This window comes from Heptranchias perlo, chromosome 3 (genome assembly GCF_035084215.1).
Source record: "Heptranchias perlo isolate sHepPer1 chromosome 3, sHepPer1.hap1, whole genome shotgun sequence".
Taxonomy (NCBI): Eukaryota; Metazoa; Chordata; class Chondrichthyes; order Hexanchiformes; family Hexanchidae; genus Heptranchias; species Heptranchias perlo.
The window spans coordinates 31,040,663-31,060,841 of NC_090327.1; the positions used below are offsets into that span (position 1 = coordinate 31,040,663).

A 20,179-nucleotide genomic window follows, 5' to 3' on the forward strand; every position below is an offset into this window, starting at 1 on the left:
AGCCAGATTGTTCACATTATTTGGGAGGGGGGTCACCTTGTAGACCAGTTATACTGTACCGTTTGCATTGATGCAGAATGATTCTGGCTCCGTATTAAAGCAAGTAGTGCAGTATAACTGGTGACTGATGTGGGCCGGATCACTTCCAGTCCAACAGTGTCAGATCACTTCTTTGACACAGTCTCATGCCTTTTCAGCTTCGTACGAGCTATAACTGCAACTGCTTGAAACAAACTTAGAGCTTCAAATCCCATATCCTTGCCACTGACTCCATTCTCCCTCTCTGGCCACACGCTTAGAATGAACCAGACCATGTTAAAAACCTAGTGTCCTGTTCAATCTTCAGCGGAGCTCCAAACCCCACATTTTATCCATCACCAGGGCTGCTCATTTCCATTTCCATCTCTGCAACATTGGCTTCTTCCACCTCTCCCTCATCCCCATCACTGCTGAAACTCTCATCCATGCTTTCATTACCTCTGGACTCTATTTCCCCAAAGTCCTCCATGCTGGCCTCCCATCCTCTACTCTGCATAAACTCAAACTTGTTCACAACTCAGCTGTCCATATTCTGTCCCATATTATGTAAGGAGTCTTACAACACCAGGTTATAGTCCAACAGCTTTATTTGAAATCACAAGCTTTCGGAGCTTTCCTCCTTCGTCAGGTGAGTGTAGGATTCCTACTTTCACCTGAGGAAGGAGGAAAGCTCCGAAAGCTTGTGATTTCAAATAAAGCTGTTGGACTATAACCTGGTGTTGTAAGACTCCATACATTTGTCCACCCCAGTCCATCACCGGCATCTCCACATCATGTCCCACATTAGGTCTCCCTTGTCCACGTCCCCAATCTCACTGACTTAACATTGGCTCCCAGTTCCGCAACATATTAAATTTAAAATCCTCAACTTCATCTTCAAATTCCTTTACAGGTTCCCTCTACTCTACCTCTGCATCATCCTTTATTCTTATACCCCAACCACACCCTTTGGTTCTCCAATCCTGCATTTTATTCATCCCACCTTCCTTATTCCACGAATTGTGGCTGAGCTTTCAGCCCTTCTCTCTGGAACTTCCTCCCTAAACCTTCTCAACTTCTGTCCCAACCTTTAAATACCTTCTCAAACCCATTTCTTTGACTAGATTTTCAGTCACCCCTCCTAATCTCCCCTTCATGGCTTGGCACGTGTTTATTTTTCTCACTCTTCTGTAAAGTACCTTGGGACATTCTCTACATTTCAGACACTATGGGCTCAATTTTAAAAGAGTGGCGGGATGCCAGCGGGGTTGGGGGGGGGGGGGGCGGTCAATGGGCGCACAGCCAACCCAGATAATAAAAACTTACCTATCCCCACGCGTTCGCAACTTAATTGGTGGCCCTTAACGTGGCTTCCGGGTTTGCCATCCAAAAGCTGCGCAGCGGGCATACTGCGCACCCGCATGACAGGCTGTCAGCTGGAGCGTCTAGATTTAAAAAGCCATTGCTCCAATGGATTTTGATGGAGCAAAGAGCAATGAGACCCAAAGGAGCAGCACTGGGGCAAGACTGCTCCAAGGTTTAACGATGCCTCACTTCAAGTGCCACTGGCCAGGGTGAGGAAGAGGAGGGAGCTATTTTACCCGGCTGGCAGGAGGAAGTGCCCTGTCTCTGCCACCAAGGCCTGGCTCAAGATGGCAGAGGAGGTCACCAGCAGCAGCAACATCTCCCACACCTGGATCCAATGCAGGAGACATTTCAATGACCTAACTAGGTCAGCAAAAGTGAGTACACTTGCGGATTCTCCTGCATTCCATCTCACACATCACCGCTCCACCCTCCAATCATTCTGCACTGCCAAGGCTACTCCATCACATCACTCCTCACACCCACTTAAGGCTCATCCTCAACTTACCTTCACTTCCTCAGCACTTCCTCACCTCCCCATTTGTCACCCCACCACTACCACTCACCCCAATCCTGATCCAATGTGATGTCTCTGTCTCATACTCACCCTCTGATGCACCTCTTTTATGGTCAGCCTCACCCAAAGCAATGCATTCATCGGCTGACCACTTCACCATCACTCACTCACACGTCTGTACTTTCTCCCCTTCTAGAAGAGAGCGCAAAATGCACGCGAGAGGGCAAGGACTGAAGGGGGGGGGGGCCATGACAAATAGTGGTCCTCACAGACACGGAGGAGGAGGCCCTGGAGATCAGCCGCACCCTCGAGTGCCTGTCTGTCGGGGATGCCGAGACCGGCACTCCGCAAACATCTGGTGATACAACTTTAACATTCATCACACACGACATGAATTAATGTTAACAATACTTGGCATGTTGAACACCTCAGTGTGCTCATCTGTGACACATGACACATCTGTGATGATGCTTAATAATGCCTTCTGTTCTCTTACAGGCCCCTCAACGACCGCAGTGATGGCAGAGGGTGATTCCTCAGAGGAGTTCCAGGCCTCTGAGGGTGCACAGTCACCTCTTAGCGAGCCATCCATCAGTGCAGATATTCACACCTCAGTGTGTCCTAGTAGTCAGTTAGTTGAGTTGGCACCTGATAAGTCACCACACACAAGTGGGCACGAGCAAACACTGGTGGCAGGGGCAGCTGTGAAGAGTCTGCGTCAGTGAGAGCACTCCTCTCCAGGCTCTACTCAGCTGAACACAGATGCAGGACCCCGGGGGCCATCCTTTAAAAGGAGAATGATCGAGGGACAGCAGCACATTTGCGAGGTACTGGAACAGGTGCCACGCACACTCTTCACAATAGCGCAGAGGATGGAGGAGTCCAACTCCTGCATGAGTGGAATGGTGACACAGGTACATGAGAGAATCTCTGAGATAGTGTCGCAGGGACAAGAGCAACTGTCTGAGATAGTGTCACGGGTAAGTACGGAAATATCTGAGATAGTGTCACAGGTAAGTGCCGGAATGTCTGCAATGGAGAGAAGGCTAGCCTCAGTTGAGCTTCAAGCATGGCTCACAAATGAGTCCATTCAGGCTCTGACAACGGCCGTTCGGACTCAAGGTGAAGAACATTCTGCCGCCTTAAACAGGCTGACAGATACTTTAGAAGTGGCCTTCCAAGGCATCACACATGCCCTCCAAACTGTTGTCCAGCAGGATGGTAGGAGTGATGTGGGCCTGGTCCAGGAGAGGGATAATGATGAAAGGGGACATGGAAGTGGGAACGTCACTCAAAGCGCTCCCAAGTCTCATCCGTTGCCCCCCCTCTCAACTAGTACCCGCAATGCTGCCTCCTCTCCAGGTGGCCGAGTCTGCTCCTGCACAGGTGCAGGTGGAGCTGTCTTTGGAGGGGCCCTCACAGGCTCCAAAATCCAGAGGACTTGGCCGAAACCATCTAAGCTGTCTGGCCATGGACATGAGCAACCTGCCACAACTTTTGCTGCAGCCACAGGGAATGCACCACGTAGAAGTGTTGGGAAGATGAACGTCTAAGGATTTGTGATCATTAAGGGTATGCACAAGGGTGTCTGACAGACTGTCCTGTTTTTCATTTATATTTGGTTTATGTTAAAGTCACATTAAATGTTATCATTCTCACCACTACTGCCATGTCTTGCCCATTCTTGACTGGCTTTTGTGATAGTGCCTTTTCATGTGCTTCACCATGAACGGCAACACTTGATGCCACCCAGTGGGTCACTTTACAGTGGGTGTATATGTAGTTGCAGGACTGCTTTGTGCAGGGGGTGGGGGGGAGGCTGGTCTTTCCAGGTGGTGTGAGGACTAGACTCTTCTCACTTTCTGATCATATGACAACCATTCACATATGAGTGACTCCCTGGCCTCACGAGCAGCCAGGTGAGCTGCTGCTCTGCCCATGGGTTTCTCCTCCTCCTCCTCCTCCTCCTTAATGTGGACAGCAGATGTGGATGGTGCCCATCTCTGTAGCGCCATGTTGTGCAGGACACAACACACTACTATCATGAGACCCATTCTCGCTGGTGCGTATTGAAGCACTCCCCCAGAACGATCGAGGCACCGAAATCGCATCTTCAGCAGCCCTATAGCATGTTCAATTATAAACCTGGCGGCGATGTGGCTGTCATCGTATCAATCCTGTTGCTTGCTGATGGGGTTCCTCAGAGGTGTCATGAGCCACATGTGCATGGGGTATCCATTGTCCCCAAGCAGCCAGCCCTTAAGGGTGTTCGGTGCGTGGAAGAGGCCCAGGATGTTGGATTCCCTCAGAATGAACGAATCGTGGCAGCTGCCAGCGAATCTGGCGCACACGTGAAGAAATCTTTTGCAGTGGTCACAAACAAGCTGAGCGTTGATGGAGTGATACCCCTTTCTGATGATGAACAGTCCTGGCTCCTGTGGAGGTGCTCGGATTGCTATGTGCGTGCAATCGATTGCACCCTGTACACGTGGGAAGCCAGCCACAGCGTGGAATCCCACTGCCCTCTCCGTCTGGCTGAGGTCGTCCATGAGGAAGTTGACGTATTGAGAGGCTCTGCGAAGCAAGCTGTCGGTGACCTGCCTTATGCACTTGTGTCCCTGGGGAACCCTGGAATGATCTGGAGGCGAAGAAGTTGAGGGCAGTGTCACTTTAACTGTGACGGCTAATGAGATGCCACCAGGCCCAGTCAGGAGCAGTTTGGCATGAGGAGAGGCTGCAGATGTCTGCGACCACCTGACGACTCACTCTCAGCCTCCATATGCACTGCTCCTCAGAGAGGTCGAGGAAGCTGAGGCTCTGACGAGGGTACTGCCTCCTGCGACGTCACTCATTCTGTGGTTGCCCTCTGTGCTCTTGTGCAGGTGCCTGTGATGCAGCACTGTGTTGTGGAGCTGCAAATGGTGGAAGTACACGCCGCGCTGGCGAGGATGGTGATGTTGCTCGTCCTCAGATGTACTGGTGAATGCATCCATCGCACCCCCATCCTGATGGTGTCAGTTTGAGGGGGTCCGAAAAGTTAGTAAATATGTGTAAACAGAACAATTCTGAGTGGAAACCAAGAATTTTCAGTCTAAACACAAAGATCTCCCAGCCAAAAGTTTGGCTGAGAGAACTGAGTGCCCTGCTACAATAACTCACCTTTTATCCCCATCTGTCAAACAAGCATTTAAATTTCCAAAAGGCTGCTGGCTGAAACACGACTCCTTCACCATGTGTTTCAGAGGCCACGGGAAACACCCTGAGGCAGAGTTAAAATCCTTTCCCTGCCTCAATCAGCATAAAATTAAGTACTTTAACAAGTTCAAATCCCTTAATTACTGGTTTAAATATCGTCCCTCCGGCTTTAATTGCCGACGGGACTTCCAACTTCCTGAAACGCGCGCACCCAGGTGTGGAAGTCGGTGGGTTGGAGCCGGGATTCGTTCCCGCTCCGAATTGCTCCAATTTTCTTCACCCCCCCCCCCCCCACCCCCATTGCACACGGACTTAGCTTTTAAAATTAGATAAATGCAAGTTGATGGTAGTACTGTTAGAAAAGGACTACCCTGGAACAATGGACCACCAAGGGAAAATGCATGACATATAGAACACAATCACTTGGGGTGATGGACAACTTGGGAACGAAGGGCCAACTGAGACCTTTTTTACACTTCATTTTTAAACCGCTTAATTGCAAATAATTTACTGACCCAATAGAAGGCAGCATCCATTCACTGAATTCCACTTTACCTGGCCAGAGAACAAAGCAGAGCCAGCTATATAACTCGGGTGCTCTGCCAGCTCTGCATCGCTCTTAGCAGGAAACAGTCTCGATAAGACCATAAGAGATAGGAGCAGGAATAGGCCATTCGACCCCTCGAGCCTGCTCCACCATTCAATGAGATCATGGCTGATCTGATTTTTACCCCAACTCCACTTTCCCGCCCTTTCCCCATATCCTTTGACTCCCTTGCTGATCAAAAATTTGTCTAACTCAGCCTTGAATGTATTCAATGACTCAGCCTCCACAGCTTTTTGGGGTAAAGAATTCCAAAGATTCACGACCCTCTGGGAGAAGAAATTCCTCCTCATTTCCATCTTAAACGGGCAACCCCTTATTCTGAGACTATGCCCCCTAGTTTTAGATTCCCCCATGAGGGGTAACATCCTCTCAGCATCTACCCTATTGAGTCCCCTCAGAATCTTGTATGTTTCAATAAGATCTCCTCTCATTCTTCTAAACGCCAATGAGTATGGACCCAACCTGTTCAATCTTTCCTCATAAGACAATCCTTCCATACCCGGAATCAACCTAGTGAACCTTCTCTGAACTGCCTCCAATGCAAGTATGTCCTTCCTTAAATAAGGGCACCAGAACTGTACTCAGTACTCCAGGTGTGGTCTCACCAGCACCCTGTACAGTTGGAGCATAACTTCCCTGCTTTTATACTCCATCCCCTAGAAATAAAGGCCAATATTCCGTTTGCCTTCCGGATTACCTGCTGCACCTGTATGTTGACTTTTTGTGTTTTATGTACGAGGACACCCAGATCAGTCTGTACCGCAGCATTTTGTAGTATTTCTCATTCAAATAATATTTTGCTTTTTTATTTTTCCTCCCAAAGTGGATGACTTCACATTTTCCCAAATTATATTCCATCTGCTAAATTTTTGCCCATTCGTTTAACCTGTCAATATCCCTTTGTGTCCTCATCGCAACTTGCTTTTCCAACTATTTTTGTATCATCAGCAAATTTGGCCACAAGACACTCTGTTCCTTCATCCAAGTCATTGATATATATTGTAAATAGTTGAGGCCCCAGCACTGAGCCCTGCGGCACCCCACTAGTTACAGATTGCCATTTTGAAAATGACCCTTTTATCCCGACTCTTTGTTTTCTGTTAGTTAGCCAATTCTCTATCCATGCCAGTATATTACCCCCAACACCATGAGCTCTTATCTTGTGCAGTAATCTTTTATGTGGCACTTTATCAAATGCCTTTTGGAAATCCAAATATACTGCATCCATTGATTCCCCTTTATCCACCCTGCCTGTTACTTCCTCAAAGAACTCTAATAAATTGTCAGACACGATTTCCCTTTCATAAAACCATGTTGACTCTCCTTGATTGTATTATCAGTCTCCAAATGTCCTGCTACCACTTCCTTAATAATGGATTCTAGCATTTTCACAATGACAGATGTTAGGCTAACTGGTCTATAGTTACCTGCTTTCTGTCTCCCTCCTTTCTTGAATAGGGGTGTTACGTTTGCAGTTTTCCAATCCGCTGGGACATTTCCAGAATCTAGTGAATTCTGGAAGATTACAACCAATGCACCCACTATCTCTGTAGCCACTTCCTCTAAAACCCTCAGATGCAAGCCATCAGGTCCAGGGGACTTGTCAGCCTTTAGACCTATTAGTTTAACTAGTACTTTTTCTCTAGTGATAGTGATTGCTTTTAATTCCTCCCTCCCCTTTGCCCCTTGATTTTCTACTATTATTGGTATATTATTAGTGTCTTCTACTGTGAAGACAGATACAAAATATCTGTTCAATTCCACTGCCATTTCCTTGTTTTCCATTATTATTTCCCCAGTCTCATCCTCTAAGGGACCAATGTTTACTTTAGCTACCCTCTTTCTTTTTATATACTTGTAGAAGCTTTTACTGTCAGTTTTTATATTTCTTGCTAGTTTACTCTCATAATTTATTTTCTCCCTCTTTATTATTCTTTTAGTCATCCTTTGCTGGTTTTTAAAGTTTTACCAATCTTCGGGTTTACCAGTAATCTTTGCCATGTTGTATGCTTTTTCTTTTAACCTGATACCATCCTTTGCTTCCTTAGTTAGCCATGGTTGGTTCACCCTTTTTGTGGAGTCTTTCCTCCTCACAGGGATATATTTTTGTTGCGAGTCATAAAATATCTTTTTAAATGTTTGCCACTGCTTATCCACCATCATACCATCTAATCTGTTTACCCAGTCCACTTTAGCCAATTCCGCCCTCATTCCTTTATAATTTCCCTTATTTAAGTTTAATACAGTAGTTTCAGACCCAAGATCCTCACTCTCAAACTGGATGTGAAATTCTATCATGTTATGATCACTGCTTCCCAAGGGATCCTTTACTTTGAGATCATTAATTAATCCTGTTTCGTTACCCATTACCAGATCCAAAATGGCCTGTTCCCTGGTTGGTTCCCCGACGTATTGGTCTAAGAAACAGTCCCTAATACACTCTATGAACTCCTCCTCACAGCTATTTTTGCCAATTTGATTTGTTCAATCTATGTGAAAGTTAAAATCGCCCATGATTATTGCATTACCTTTTTTACAAGCTCCCCTTATTTCCTGATTAATATTTTGCCCTACAGTGTAGCTACTGTTAAGGGGCCTATATACTACTCCCACCAGTAATTTCTTTCCCTTGCTATTTCTTACCTCCACCCAAATTGATTCAACATCTTGATCTTCTGAGCCAAGACCATTTCTCACTATTATACCAATTTAATCTTTTATTAATAGAGCTATCCCACCGCCTTTACCTTTTTTCCTATCCTTCCGAAATGTTAAATAACCCTGAATATTTTTATTTATTTATTTATTTATTTATTCGTTCACGGGATGTGGGCGTCGCTGGCAAGGCCGGCATTTATTGCCCATCCCTAATCCCTAATTTAGCTCCCAACCTTGGTCACTTTGCAACCATGTCTCTGTAATGGCCATGAGATCATATCCTTATTACTGAATGCTGCGTGCATTCAGATAAAGAACCTTTAATTTTGTCTTTTTACCATTCTTTCTTACCTCGGCCCCATTTGCTAGTGCACTCTTATGTTTGTATGCTCTGTCCCTTCCTGACATGCTCTGTTTATCATTACACCCATCAATTTCCTGTACTACTTCCTTCTCTTTTCTCTTTATCAATCTAAACTTCGCCCCACCTGAGCCCTCCCCCCCCCCCCACTCTCTATTTAGTTTAAAGCCTTTTCTACCACCCTAGTTATTCGGTTTGCCAGAACACTGGTCCCAGCATGGTTCAGGTGAAGCCCGTCCCAACGGAACAGCTCCCTCTTTCCCCAGTACTGCTGCCAATGCCCCATGAATCGAAACCCACTTCTCCCACACCAATCTTTGAGCCACTCATTCACCTCTCTGATCTGATTTACCCTGTGCCAATTTGCTCGTGGCTCAGGTAATAATCCGGAGATTATCACCTTTGTGGTTCTGCTTTTTAATTTAGTCTCTAGCTGCTCAAACTCCCTCAGCAGAACCTCTATCTTAGTCCTACCTATGTCGTTGGTACCTACATGGACCACGACAACTGGATCCTCCCCCTCCCACTCCAAGTTTCTCTCCAGCCCTGAGGAGATGTCCTTAACCCTGGCACCAGGTAGGCAACACAGCCTTCGGGACTCTCGCTCTTAGCTGCAGAGAACAGCATCTATCCCTCTAACTATACTGTCGCCTACTACAACCACCTTCCTTTTTACTCCTCCCACTTGAATGGCCTCCTGAACCACGGTGCCGTGGCCAGTTTGCTCATCCTCCCTGCAGTCCCTGCACTCGTCCACAAGGGCTGCAAGAACCTCGTATCTATTGGACAAGTGCAGAGGCTGAGGCTCCTGCAATGCCACCTCCTGGATCCCTGTACCTGCCTCACTCGCAGTCACACCCTCCTGTCCCTGACCACGTGCCAATTCTACAGTATTTAGTCTAAGGGGCATGACTGCCTGCTGGATCAAAGTGTCCAGGTAAAATTGTCCAGTAGCTCCCACATATTGCAGCTGCATCACATCTCCTGGCCCGTCATAACTATTTTGTTTATTTAATTGATTACTACAATGCCAATCAAATTTTTAGGTTGAACCAAGTACTGGCCTTGCTTAATTTATTAAATTAAGTTTAGTTTTTGTTTTAAAATGTAGTTTCAAAATTGTATTTATCTTATAACTGCACTATGCAGAATTTTGTGTATTCATTTATTTCTGACTTCTTCTATTTTTCTTTGTCAGTGGATGGGGGGGGAGAATGTTCCCAGGCTCGAGCCAGTGCTGCTTTGAATTTTCTATTGAGATACCCACAACAGCATCCCAGGAAACAAATTCCTTTTAACGTCCCTCCCTCCCCCCCTTGGGGTCACATATCATCCGCTGCACATGATCCCCGCAGCGACAGGGCTGAGATCGGGAACCCAGCAATATGGGGAATTACACACACAAACGCATGCCAGGCCACAGTGTGGCACCCTGTGTTGCTGCTCCAATTCACGCACCAACACCCCACCTCTTCTGTTCTTCGTGTGCGAGCCTAAACAGGTTATTCAATGGGAGACAAGCCAGATCATGTGCTCACCTCATGTCCACAGCCAACTGTCTAGCAGGGCCCCTGGATAGCCATCAGGAGCAGGAACCTTGACTACTTCTTTTTCCCTCTCTAGCCTGAGGGAGTAAAGGCCACCAAAACCCTGGTGAGATCAACTAACTCAGCTCAGAGCAGGCAACCAACTTTGGCTCTTTCTGGTGTGTATGGCTCAGTTCCAAACTGAGCAGTGTAAGTCCAAACCAAGCCATTGTCCCTGGTGTCATGGTCAACATTTATCCCTCAACCAACAGATGATCTGGTCATTATCTCATTGCTGTTTGTGGGACCTTGCTGTGCGCAAATTGGCTGCCGCATTTCCTACATTCCAATAATGACTATATTTCAAAAGTACTTAATTAGCTGTAAAGCGCTTTGGGACATCCTGAGGTCATGAAAGGTGCTATATAAATGCAAGTCTTTCTTTCTTTTCTTTCTATTATTTAAGACTAACCACCGTTGGATCATTGTTGAATGAAAAAGTATCCATGCCTGCAAGCTGTTTACTTACTGCCGATGAACTCCAATCCTCCAAAGTTGAACATGAATGTCTTCTTCTCTGTGTTGGACTTCACACCTCTACAAATGCCCTCTCCACCCAGCAGTAATGTTGTCTGCCAGTCATCATCATTGCAAAGCAGCACATCTGGATAACTGATCAGACCACAAAGGAGAGTTCCTGAAAACCAAACACACACAAGTAAGTGCCATGGATGTCCTTGCCATCCCACCCCATTTCATGCAACATATTGGTGAAATAATCGTCAACTGATGGGTGAAATGTGAGATTGAAGAAAGGCCCACATAGTGTGTGGAGGAGATGCTATTAGAATCGTGCATGCACTAGAGGGAGCTCTCCTGTGTAGTTGTCGGCTCAATTCCTACCACTAGGAATGTTCGGGCCCGATATTAGGAGGGAGGTGGGTTGGCAGCGGGGGGTCGACTGGGTGTGTGGTTGCGCCCAGTGAAATCGGGGCGCTCCGCACGCGATCGCATCCTAATTGAAGGTACTTACGCGTGCTTCCGGGTTTCCCGTTGCAGACCTGCGCAGCGGGCGCACTGCGTACCCGCATCACAGGCTGATAGCAGGAGGAGCCCTATTTAAAGGGGCAGTCCTCCAATGCTCCTCCTGCAGCAAAGAACCAAAATAATAGAATGGAGCAGGCCAGAGGCAAGGCTGCTCCAAAGTTCTCTGACTCCTCACTCCAGGTGCTGCTCGATGGGGTCAGGAGGAGGAGGGAAACATTTTTCCCATCAGATGGGAGGAGGTGGCCTCCCTCTGCCACCAAGAAGGCCTGGGTCAAGGTGGTAGAGGAGGGCAGCAGCAGCAGCAATGTCGGACGAACCTGGGTCCAGTGCAGGAAGCGCTTTAATGACCTAACCAGGTCAGCCAAAGTGAGTATACTTACATTCTCCCACACTCCGTCTTCTACATCACCTCCACCACCACACAACTCCTTCTGCACTGCCACCACAACACTCGCATCACTCCTCACATCCACTCAACCATCATCCTCACCTTGCCTGCACTTACTCACCGCCCCAGTTCCCATTCGAACACTACCACGCAACCCAATCCTCAAACAATCTCATGGCTATGTCTGAAACACACCCTCCCATGCATCTCCCTCACGGTCACCCCCACCCAGACCAATGCATGCAGCGGGTCATTATGCAACCATCACTCAATCACGCCTCTCTGTGTTTTGCCTTGATAGGAGAAGAAATGCCGATTGCCTGGGAGAGGGCAAGGACCGGAGGGGGCCCGCCACACCAGGTGGTCCTAACAGACGCGGAGCAGCAGGCAATGGAAATAAGCCAGACGCTGGAGTGCCTGTCCGTGGCGGACACCGAGACTGGGATTGCTGTTATTCCAGAAATCTGACACTCAGCACTCATGACAGGGAATGATCTTAACATCACTTGGCATCTGCAGCACCTCAACATCTGTCCACATGCTTAATATTGCTTTCTGTTATCTTGCAGGGCCATCTGCGAGCGCCGTGACTGCGGAGGGCAATTCCTCAGAGGACCTGCCGGCCTCTGAGGGGGCATCATCACATCTGAGCCAGCCATCCACCAGCGCAGATACACACACCTCGGTGGGTCCCCGTCCTCAGTTAATTGGGCTTGCACATGGTGAGTCACCACGCACGTGTGAGCAAGAGCAGACCCTGGTGGCAGGGGCAGCCGTGGAGAGTCCACGTCGGTGGGAGCACTCTTCTCCAGGCTCTGCTCAGCTGGACCCAGATGCTGAACCCTGGGGGCCAGCCATGAAAAGGAGAGTCATCGAGGGGCAGCAGCACATTGCCAAGGTACTGGAACAGTTGCCACGCGCACTCTCCACAATCGCGCAGAGGATGGAGGAGTCCAACTTCATAGAATGCATTATTCTTTTGAAATGACTACTGTCATGTAGAAACATGTGGTAGCCATCTATGCACAGGAACATCCCACAAACACCAATGAGGTAGATGGGCAGTCAGTCTGTTTCCAGGTGGTGTTGGCTGAAGACGTAACTTTGTGTTCATTGCCATGACATTATGCGCTTTGATTTGGTCTGAGTGTTGCATTTTTGTAAATATCTGAAGATTTCTCAAATCATTTTTTTTCTTAGAGGCGCATTATTTTTCATTCCCCAATAATGCATTCTATGAAGCACGTGGAGATGTTTAGGCAACATGATAAGGTGCTTTCTCTTCTGGCTAATTTCTCCATCCTAAACAAAATTAAATTTTGATAGAAACCTTTTTGTGAAGATGTTGCTTCTTTAGAACATTTTTTTAAAAACACAGCAGAAATCACTTGTTATTCCAAGAATTTTTTCCACAGTTTTTTTGTGGCTGAATCACCCTAATACAGACTGTGACAAATTGTTTCCTTGACATGAGAACTCAGACATTTTATGTAAAGTTTTGGAAGGTGCATTTTATTAGTATGACTGAATTATCTTGCAGTAAACAGATTGCAATTTATTCCTCTAACCTGGTAGTGTACAGCTCTACTGAGGTCATTAGACTCCAAAGCTCCCTAAAACATTGCAGTAAGTCAACAATCAGCCTTCCTCTTGTGCTTACTTGTGCTTATTTTATAGAACTCCCCTTTGCAGTGTGCTTTACAAGTCTAGCACATACCTTTCCAACTGTTTCAAATGTACCATACAATCCACAGAGAGCCGACCCAGTCCAAGAGCTCTCCCCTATATAATGTAGTGCCCAGTCCAAGAGCTCTCCCCTATATAATGTAGTGCCCAGTCCAAGGGCTCTCCCCTATATAATGTAGTACCCAGTCCAAAAGCTCTCCCCTATATAATGTAGTGCCCAGTCCAAGAGCTCTCCCCTATATAATGTAGTACCCAGTCCAAGAGCTCTCCCCTATATAATGTAGTGCCCAGTCCAAGAGCTCTCCCCTATATAATGTAGTACCCAGTCCAAGAGCTCTCCCCTATATAATGTAGTGCCCAGTCCAAGAGCTCTCCCCAATATAATGTAGCACCCAGTCCAACAGCTCTCCCCTATATAATGTAGCATCCAGTCCAAGAGCTCTCCCCTATATAATGTAGTACCCAGTGCAAGAGCTCTCCCCTATATAATGTAGTACTCAGTCCAAGGGCTCTCCCCTATATAATGTAGCACCCAACCCAAGAGCTCTCCCCTAGACAATGTAGTACCCAGTCCAGGAGTTCTTTCCTATATAATGTATTACCCAGTACAGGAGCTCTCCCCTATATAATGTAGTACCCAGTCCAAGAGCTCTTTCCTATATAATGTATCACCAATTCAGGAGTTCTTTTCTATACAATAACATAACACCAGTAACTGCACTTCAAAATAATATTGCATGCAAAGTGCTTTGAGACGTTTGAGGGTGTGATGAAGTCCCATATAAATGCAAGTCTTTCCTTTTAAAGATTTATTGTACCTCTGTCAATTGTTATCTGACTCAACAGGAAGCCATCACAGCACTGCTCCTTGCCACAGGTCTGTCTGCAGAAATGATGTACATCTGTTAAGCTCGAACCATTTGCTGAAAAAGCCATAGCCTGGTATACGCCTGTAATCACATTACGAAAATCTGTCCGCATGAAGGTCTTGCGAAATGAAGTAGTGAATTCATGACCTGGAGAAAATTAAGAATATGCATAGAATCATAGAATAGTACAGCATAGGAGGCCATTCGGCCCATCGTGCCTGTACCGACTCTTTGAAAGAGCTATCCAATTAGTCCCACTGCCCTGCTCTTTTCCTATAGCCCTGCAAATTTTTCCTTTTTAAGTATATATCCAATTCCCGTTGAAAGTTATTACTGAATCTGCCTCCACCACCCTTTCAGGCAGTGCATTCTGGATCATAACAAAATTTACAGATTAAGGTAAGATCATTTGGCCCATTATACCTACATTATCCTAGACTCTTCATAATCTGTTATAAGGGAAGCAAACTCGAAGGGGAGATACTTCCTGTTCAGATGTCTATGAGGGAAAATTATAATCAGGAATGTCCTTGCTATCCTTCAGCAGAAATTTTCAAACTCACTGCCTAAGGGAGACCTTCCATTTTCTCCAAAGAGATGTCACAGAAGGGGAATAGCTACTTACATCTTGAGCCTGCAATTTCAGACTGGCCTGGGAACAAATTTAGAGCCCATAAATCTTGAAAAATATGACACTTGCTGTGTAACGCTGCATGTAGCTCCTCCCAGACGGGTCTGATGTTGCAACTCCCCATTGAAATGCTGGGAGCTGCTCCAGGATGCAAGTAGCCATGCCTCACTGGCAGTGTCACCAGAGCAGATGTGAATGGAAGGAGAGATAAAAAGGCTGAGCAGCAAATTTGAAGTTTTTGTTTCAATATTTTTTGATTCAATATTCTTTTTTCCACATATACAATCGGGGCTGTACTTGAATAGAAAGTGCTCTCCACGCAGTTTCCTTCCCTTTAATCAGGAAAATTCTGATTTATGTAATTCTATGTAAAAGGAATAGAAAGATATGCTGATAGGGTGAGATGAAATAAGGTGGGAGGAGGCTCGTGTAGAACATAAACACCGACATAGACCAGTTGAGCCGAATGGCCTGCTTCTGTGCTGTAAATATTATATAAAGAAGGTGAAAATCAGAGGTAAAATTTCTCAGTGAAAACTGCAGAATTCTTGGAAAAGTGTCCTGGAAAATCTCCAGAATTATTTATTCCCAAACTGTCACATTCCATGCAAGACATTCCTACAATCTCGATGGGTGCAACAGTGCTCGATACAGCATTTGGCCACATCTTGCTGTACTCATCTCTAAAGCCTTTCAGGATGTATCCAAATGACACTGACACTGAGGGACTGAAATTCTTCCATACACTATTTATAGCCCACTGTTTATTGGAATTGATAAAATAGCACTGACAGGAATTTTCCTGCAAACAGATTAACCAGCACACAGAGGAACTTCAATCTTAAACTTTTCTTTTTCAAATATTGATCTATTTTGCCACCATCTCTCAGGACCCCTCCACTGCCTCTGTGTTGTCAGATTACGTATTCTACATTCAGTCCTGGATAAGCTATGATTTCTTCCAATTAAACCATGGGAAGACCGAAGCCATTATCTTCAGTCCCGCCACAAGTTCCGTTCCCTCACCACCGATCCCATCCCCCTCCCTCGCCACGGTCTCATGTTGAACCAGACTGTTTGCAACCTCGGCATCCCATTTGACCCTGAGCTGAATTTACGCCCCCATATCCTCTCCATCACAAAGACCGCCTACTTCCACCTACGTAACATTGTCCACCCGCTTATCTGCTGCTGAAACCCTCATCAATGCTTTTGTCACCTTCAGAATTGACTATTCCAATGCTCTCCTGGCCTGCCACCCATCTTCCACCCTCCATAAACTTGAGCTCATACAAATCTCTGCTATCCGTATCCTAACCCACTCTAATTCCCATTCACCCATCACCCGTCTGCTCGCTGATCTACAATGACTCCCGGTCCACCAACACCTCCATTTTAAAATTCTCATCCTCATGTTCAAATCCCTCCATGGCCTCGCCCCTCCCCTTTTCTGCCACCTTTTCCAACCCTACAACTCTCCAAGAACTCTGAGTTGCTCCAACTCTGGCCTCTTATGCATCCCCCACTCCCTTCGTCCCAACATTGACGGCCTTCACCTGTCTAGGCCCTAAGCTCTTGAATTCCTTCCCTAAACCTCTCCACCTCTCTTTCCTCCTTTAAGACGCACCTTAAAATCTACCTCTTTGAACAAGTCACCCATCCTAATATCTCCTTCTTTGGCTCAGTGTCAATTTTTGTCTGATTACGCTCCTGTGAATCACCTTGGGATGTTTTACTACATTAAAGGCACTATATAAATGCAAGTTGTTGTCGTTGCTTTTCCCAGGTCTTAAAACTAGGATTCCTTACCTTCCCGAATTCTCACTTCCTCTGACAACCTTTTAAAACCTGAGCTTGGTGTCACATAATCACCACTATATGATTTACCTCATGTCCTCCCTTACCTACTACCCCTGGGTATTGCCCTGCACTGTGGGTCTTGGTCCTTCACGTATGTATCAACTAAAAAAAAACTTGTTGTGAGCATGCAGCAAAATGCTGGCAAGACATCCTCTGCCAAAAATAACCAGACTAGAGAAAGGATACCTCGGTTTGTTTTGGACTTCACTTTACCCATGTCCATTTGTCTATTTTTAATATAATCATTCCCATCATAACCACGGAAATCTTGCTTCCACTCTGCTTCCTGACAAGAATGCGTTTGCTTGTTTTGAAGTTGGTATCAAAAAAAAATGTTCCTAATTTGAGAATGTTGAACCGGAGAAGCATTTCCCATGATTCAAATGCAAGTTGTCCCTTTCTTATTATTCCAAGTACTCATGCCTGGAGAACAGAAATATTTTTTTCTGGTAACTACTTCTGACAAGCAACTACATTCTTGCCAAGAAGCCGAGTGAAAGAAAGTGTCCACAACTGGGCGCAGGTCACATGCTCGCCACAGAGGGGACACAGGTTGGGAGAGACCAAGGAAAAAAAAGAGAGGGGAGAAAACATCTACAAAAAGAAGCAGTCTTCTTCCTCAAAATTACTAAAACCACTTTCACTGTCTGTTGGGGTTATATTTTGCTCAAACAAGATTGAAGACTATAGAACGGAAGTCATTGTTGGTGAAATTAATAGGAAAATTCAGAGTGTTTATGTATTTACCATTTTAACAGAGCTATTAACCTGTTTTGAACAGATTAATATTTCTATTAAAGTAGCAAACAAAGATATTTCATTTGAACTTGTTAATTCTTTGCTCACTAATATCACCAATTGTAACTTCTAGCCTATCGTCTTGTTGAGGCAAAATACGGTCCTGCCAGCAAGTAAATGTGGCTCTAATTATTATTATGAGTATGAAACTGCTTTTTAAAGGCATTTTGTCCCTTCCTCTTTTTCCCTTGTCTTTTTCACTCTGCACTGTCCATAGCGAGCACGTAACCTGCAGTCAGGCCTTTGGCAATGTCATTCTGAAAATGGCCACATACATTGTTTGGGAGGGAGTAGTGGCTTTTGCTACAATTTTTTGGGTGGGTTTTTGGCATGTGTCCATATCTTCCCACATGTAATCGGACAAGGGGAATTCCACTGCATTACCAATCTGAGAATGTAGCCATTTAAAGATTCTGCAGCATTTTACTATCCAATATGGCTAAATACACATCGTGTATTGTTTTGAGAACAGCTCACTTGGTTGCCAACTAAGGTAATATCCAAATGATGTAATCTGCACTATGAACACAGTCTCTGTCTGACTGACTGCACAGTGAGTCTTTGTGCTCTAATTAGGATAGAGAAGCAAAAACTGGTCACCAGGATTCATTCTGCACTCTACCATCACACAACTCCTGGTCGACGTTTGGGTTTTCTTTCCACCAAGAAAAGCTGAACTCATTTTCAGGAAAAGTGAATTGGGTGGGGGAGAATTTATTCCAGGGGCGGACTCAGAAGAAAATAGGGTTGGAAGGGGGTAGGGTGATGAAGCATGTGGGTGACGAAGGATACAAGGGAATCGTCGGGTGTGGCCTTGTCTGTGATTCGGACAATGGAAGCAGAAAGGCTGAGTGAGATAGCAAGGTTGAGGGGGTGGCCGTGAATATGGGTAGGAGAGTTTATGTGGAGAGAGAGGTTGATGGAGGACCGGAAGGCAGTGAAAACAGAGGAGAGAGAACAAGGTGAGATGAGAGGGAGACGAAAATCACCGAGGATGAGGAGTCACTCAATGCAGAGGCTGAGGGAGGAAAGGAGGAAGGTATCTCCATAAGCAACTTAGCTTGGGGTTTGGGGGCGATAGAGAACGAGGATTTTAAAGGAGAGGCATGAGGGGTGGAAGAAGGTGAGGTGCTCGAAGGAGGAGAAGATACCAGAGAATTGGGGGTGATTTGGTGATAAGGGCCACACCACCTCCGCAGCAGTGCCCAGACTAATTTCTACCCCTGGTTCTTTACTCTCTTGAAAAGAGAAGACTGAGTAGAGGCTATAATAGAAGTGTTTAAAATTATGAAAGGTTTGCATCCAAGTAAGCTTTTCTGCCATTTTAAGCATAAGGATTCATATTTACAAATTAACAACAATGAAAGAAAATAGGAAATGTAATAGGAACTTCTTAACTTAAAGGGTGGTAAGTTTGTGGATTAAGAAACTGCAATGGGTTACAAGAAGGAACTTGACAGATTCTTGTCAAAAAATGGGATTCAAGGTTATTAGAAATGAACCAAGGAAATACTGTTGCTAGCTGGACTAGATGGACTGAAGATCTTCTCCCGCTTGAAACTGTTAGTATGTAATAGGAAGGTAGAGGAGAAGTTATGGGCTGGGATAGGGATTAGAGGGCAAACTGCCCAAGAGGGGAGAAATAAAAGGTGGGCGGCAGGAAGAGGAGAGGCAGGAGAGAACAGCCCAGAGAGGTCATGATTTTTTTTAAAAGACAGATAGAGATAATGGGCTCGGGTCTGGAGCGGCAGCCAAAATGCATAAGTGAATGGACACTGAGGGAATTCAGGTTATATAGGCCTGGCAGAGATTAGAAGAGGCCTGTCCTGGTCGTAAACAGAGGACAGGGATGAAACAATATGTCGGACTATGGGCTATGACTATGAGAGGCTGTGGGCCCCGACAACATCCCGGCTGTAGTGCTGAAGACTTGTGCTCCAGAAGTAGCCGCGCCTCTAGCCAAACTGTTCCAGTGCAGCTACAACACTGGAATCTACCCGACAATGTGGAAAATTATCCAGGTATGTCCTGTCCACAAAAAGCAGGACAAATCCAATCCGGCCAATTACCACCCCATCAGTCTACTCTCAATCATCAGCAAAGTGATGGAAGGTATCATCAACAGTGCTATCAAGCGGCTCTTACTCATCAATAACCTGCTCACTGATGCTCAGTTTGGGTTCTGCCAGGACCACTCGGCTCCAGACCTCATTACAGCCTGATCCAAACATGGACAAAAGAGCTGAATTCCAGAGGCACAAGTCAGGAGTGTGATGGAATACTCTCCACTTGCCTGGATGAGTGCAGCTCCAACAACACTCAGGAAGCTCAACACCATCCAGGACAAAGCAGCCCGCTTGATTGGCACCCCATCCACCACCCTAAACATTCACTCCCTTCACCACCGGCGCACTGTGGCTGCAGTGTGTACCATCCACAGGATGCACTGCAGCAACTCGCCAAGGCTTCTTCGACAGCACCTCCCAAACCCGCGACCTCTACCACCTAGAAGGACAAGGGCATCAGGCACATGGGAACAACACCACCTGCACGTTCCCCTCCAAGTCACACACCATCCCAACTTGGAAATATATCGCCGTTCCTTCATCGTCGCTTGGTCAAAATCCTGGAACTCCCTACCTAACAGCACTGT

General features: G+C 46.1%; 1 protein-coding gene across 1 annotated transcript in view; it reads right to left on the reverse strand.

Moving 5' to 3' along the window:
* Positions 1-20,179, reverse strand: part of tg (thyroglobulin) — a 419,486-nt gene that overhangs the window by 291,248 nt on the left and 108,059 nt on the right. The window contains exons 26-27 of the mRNA XM_067976982.1: positions 14,187-14,384; positions 10,777-10,944 (exon numbers count right to left, since the gene is read on the reverse strand). Of these exons, the coding sequence (XP_067833083.1) occupies positions 10,777-10,944; positions 14,187-14,384 (366 nt within the window). The remainder of the gene's footprint in view (positions 1-10,776; positions 10,945-14,186; positions 14,385-20,179) is intronic.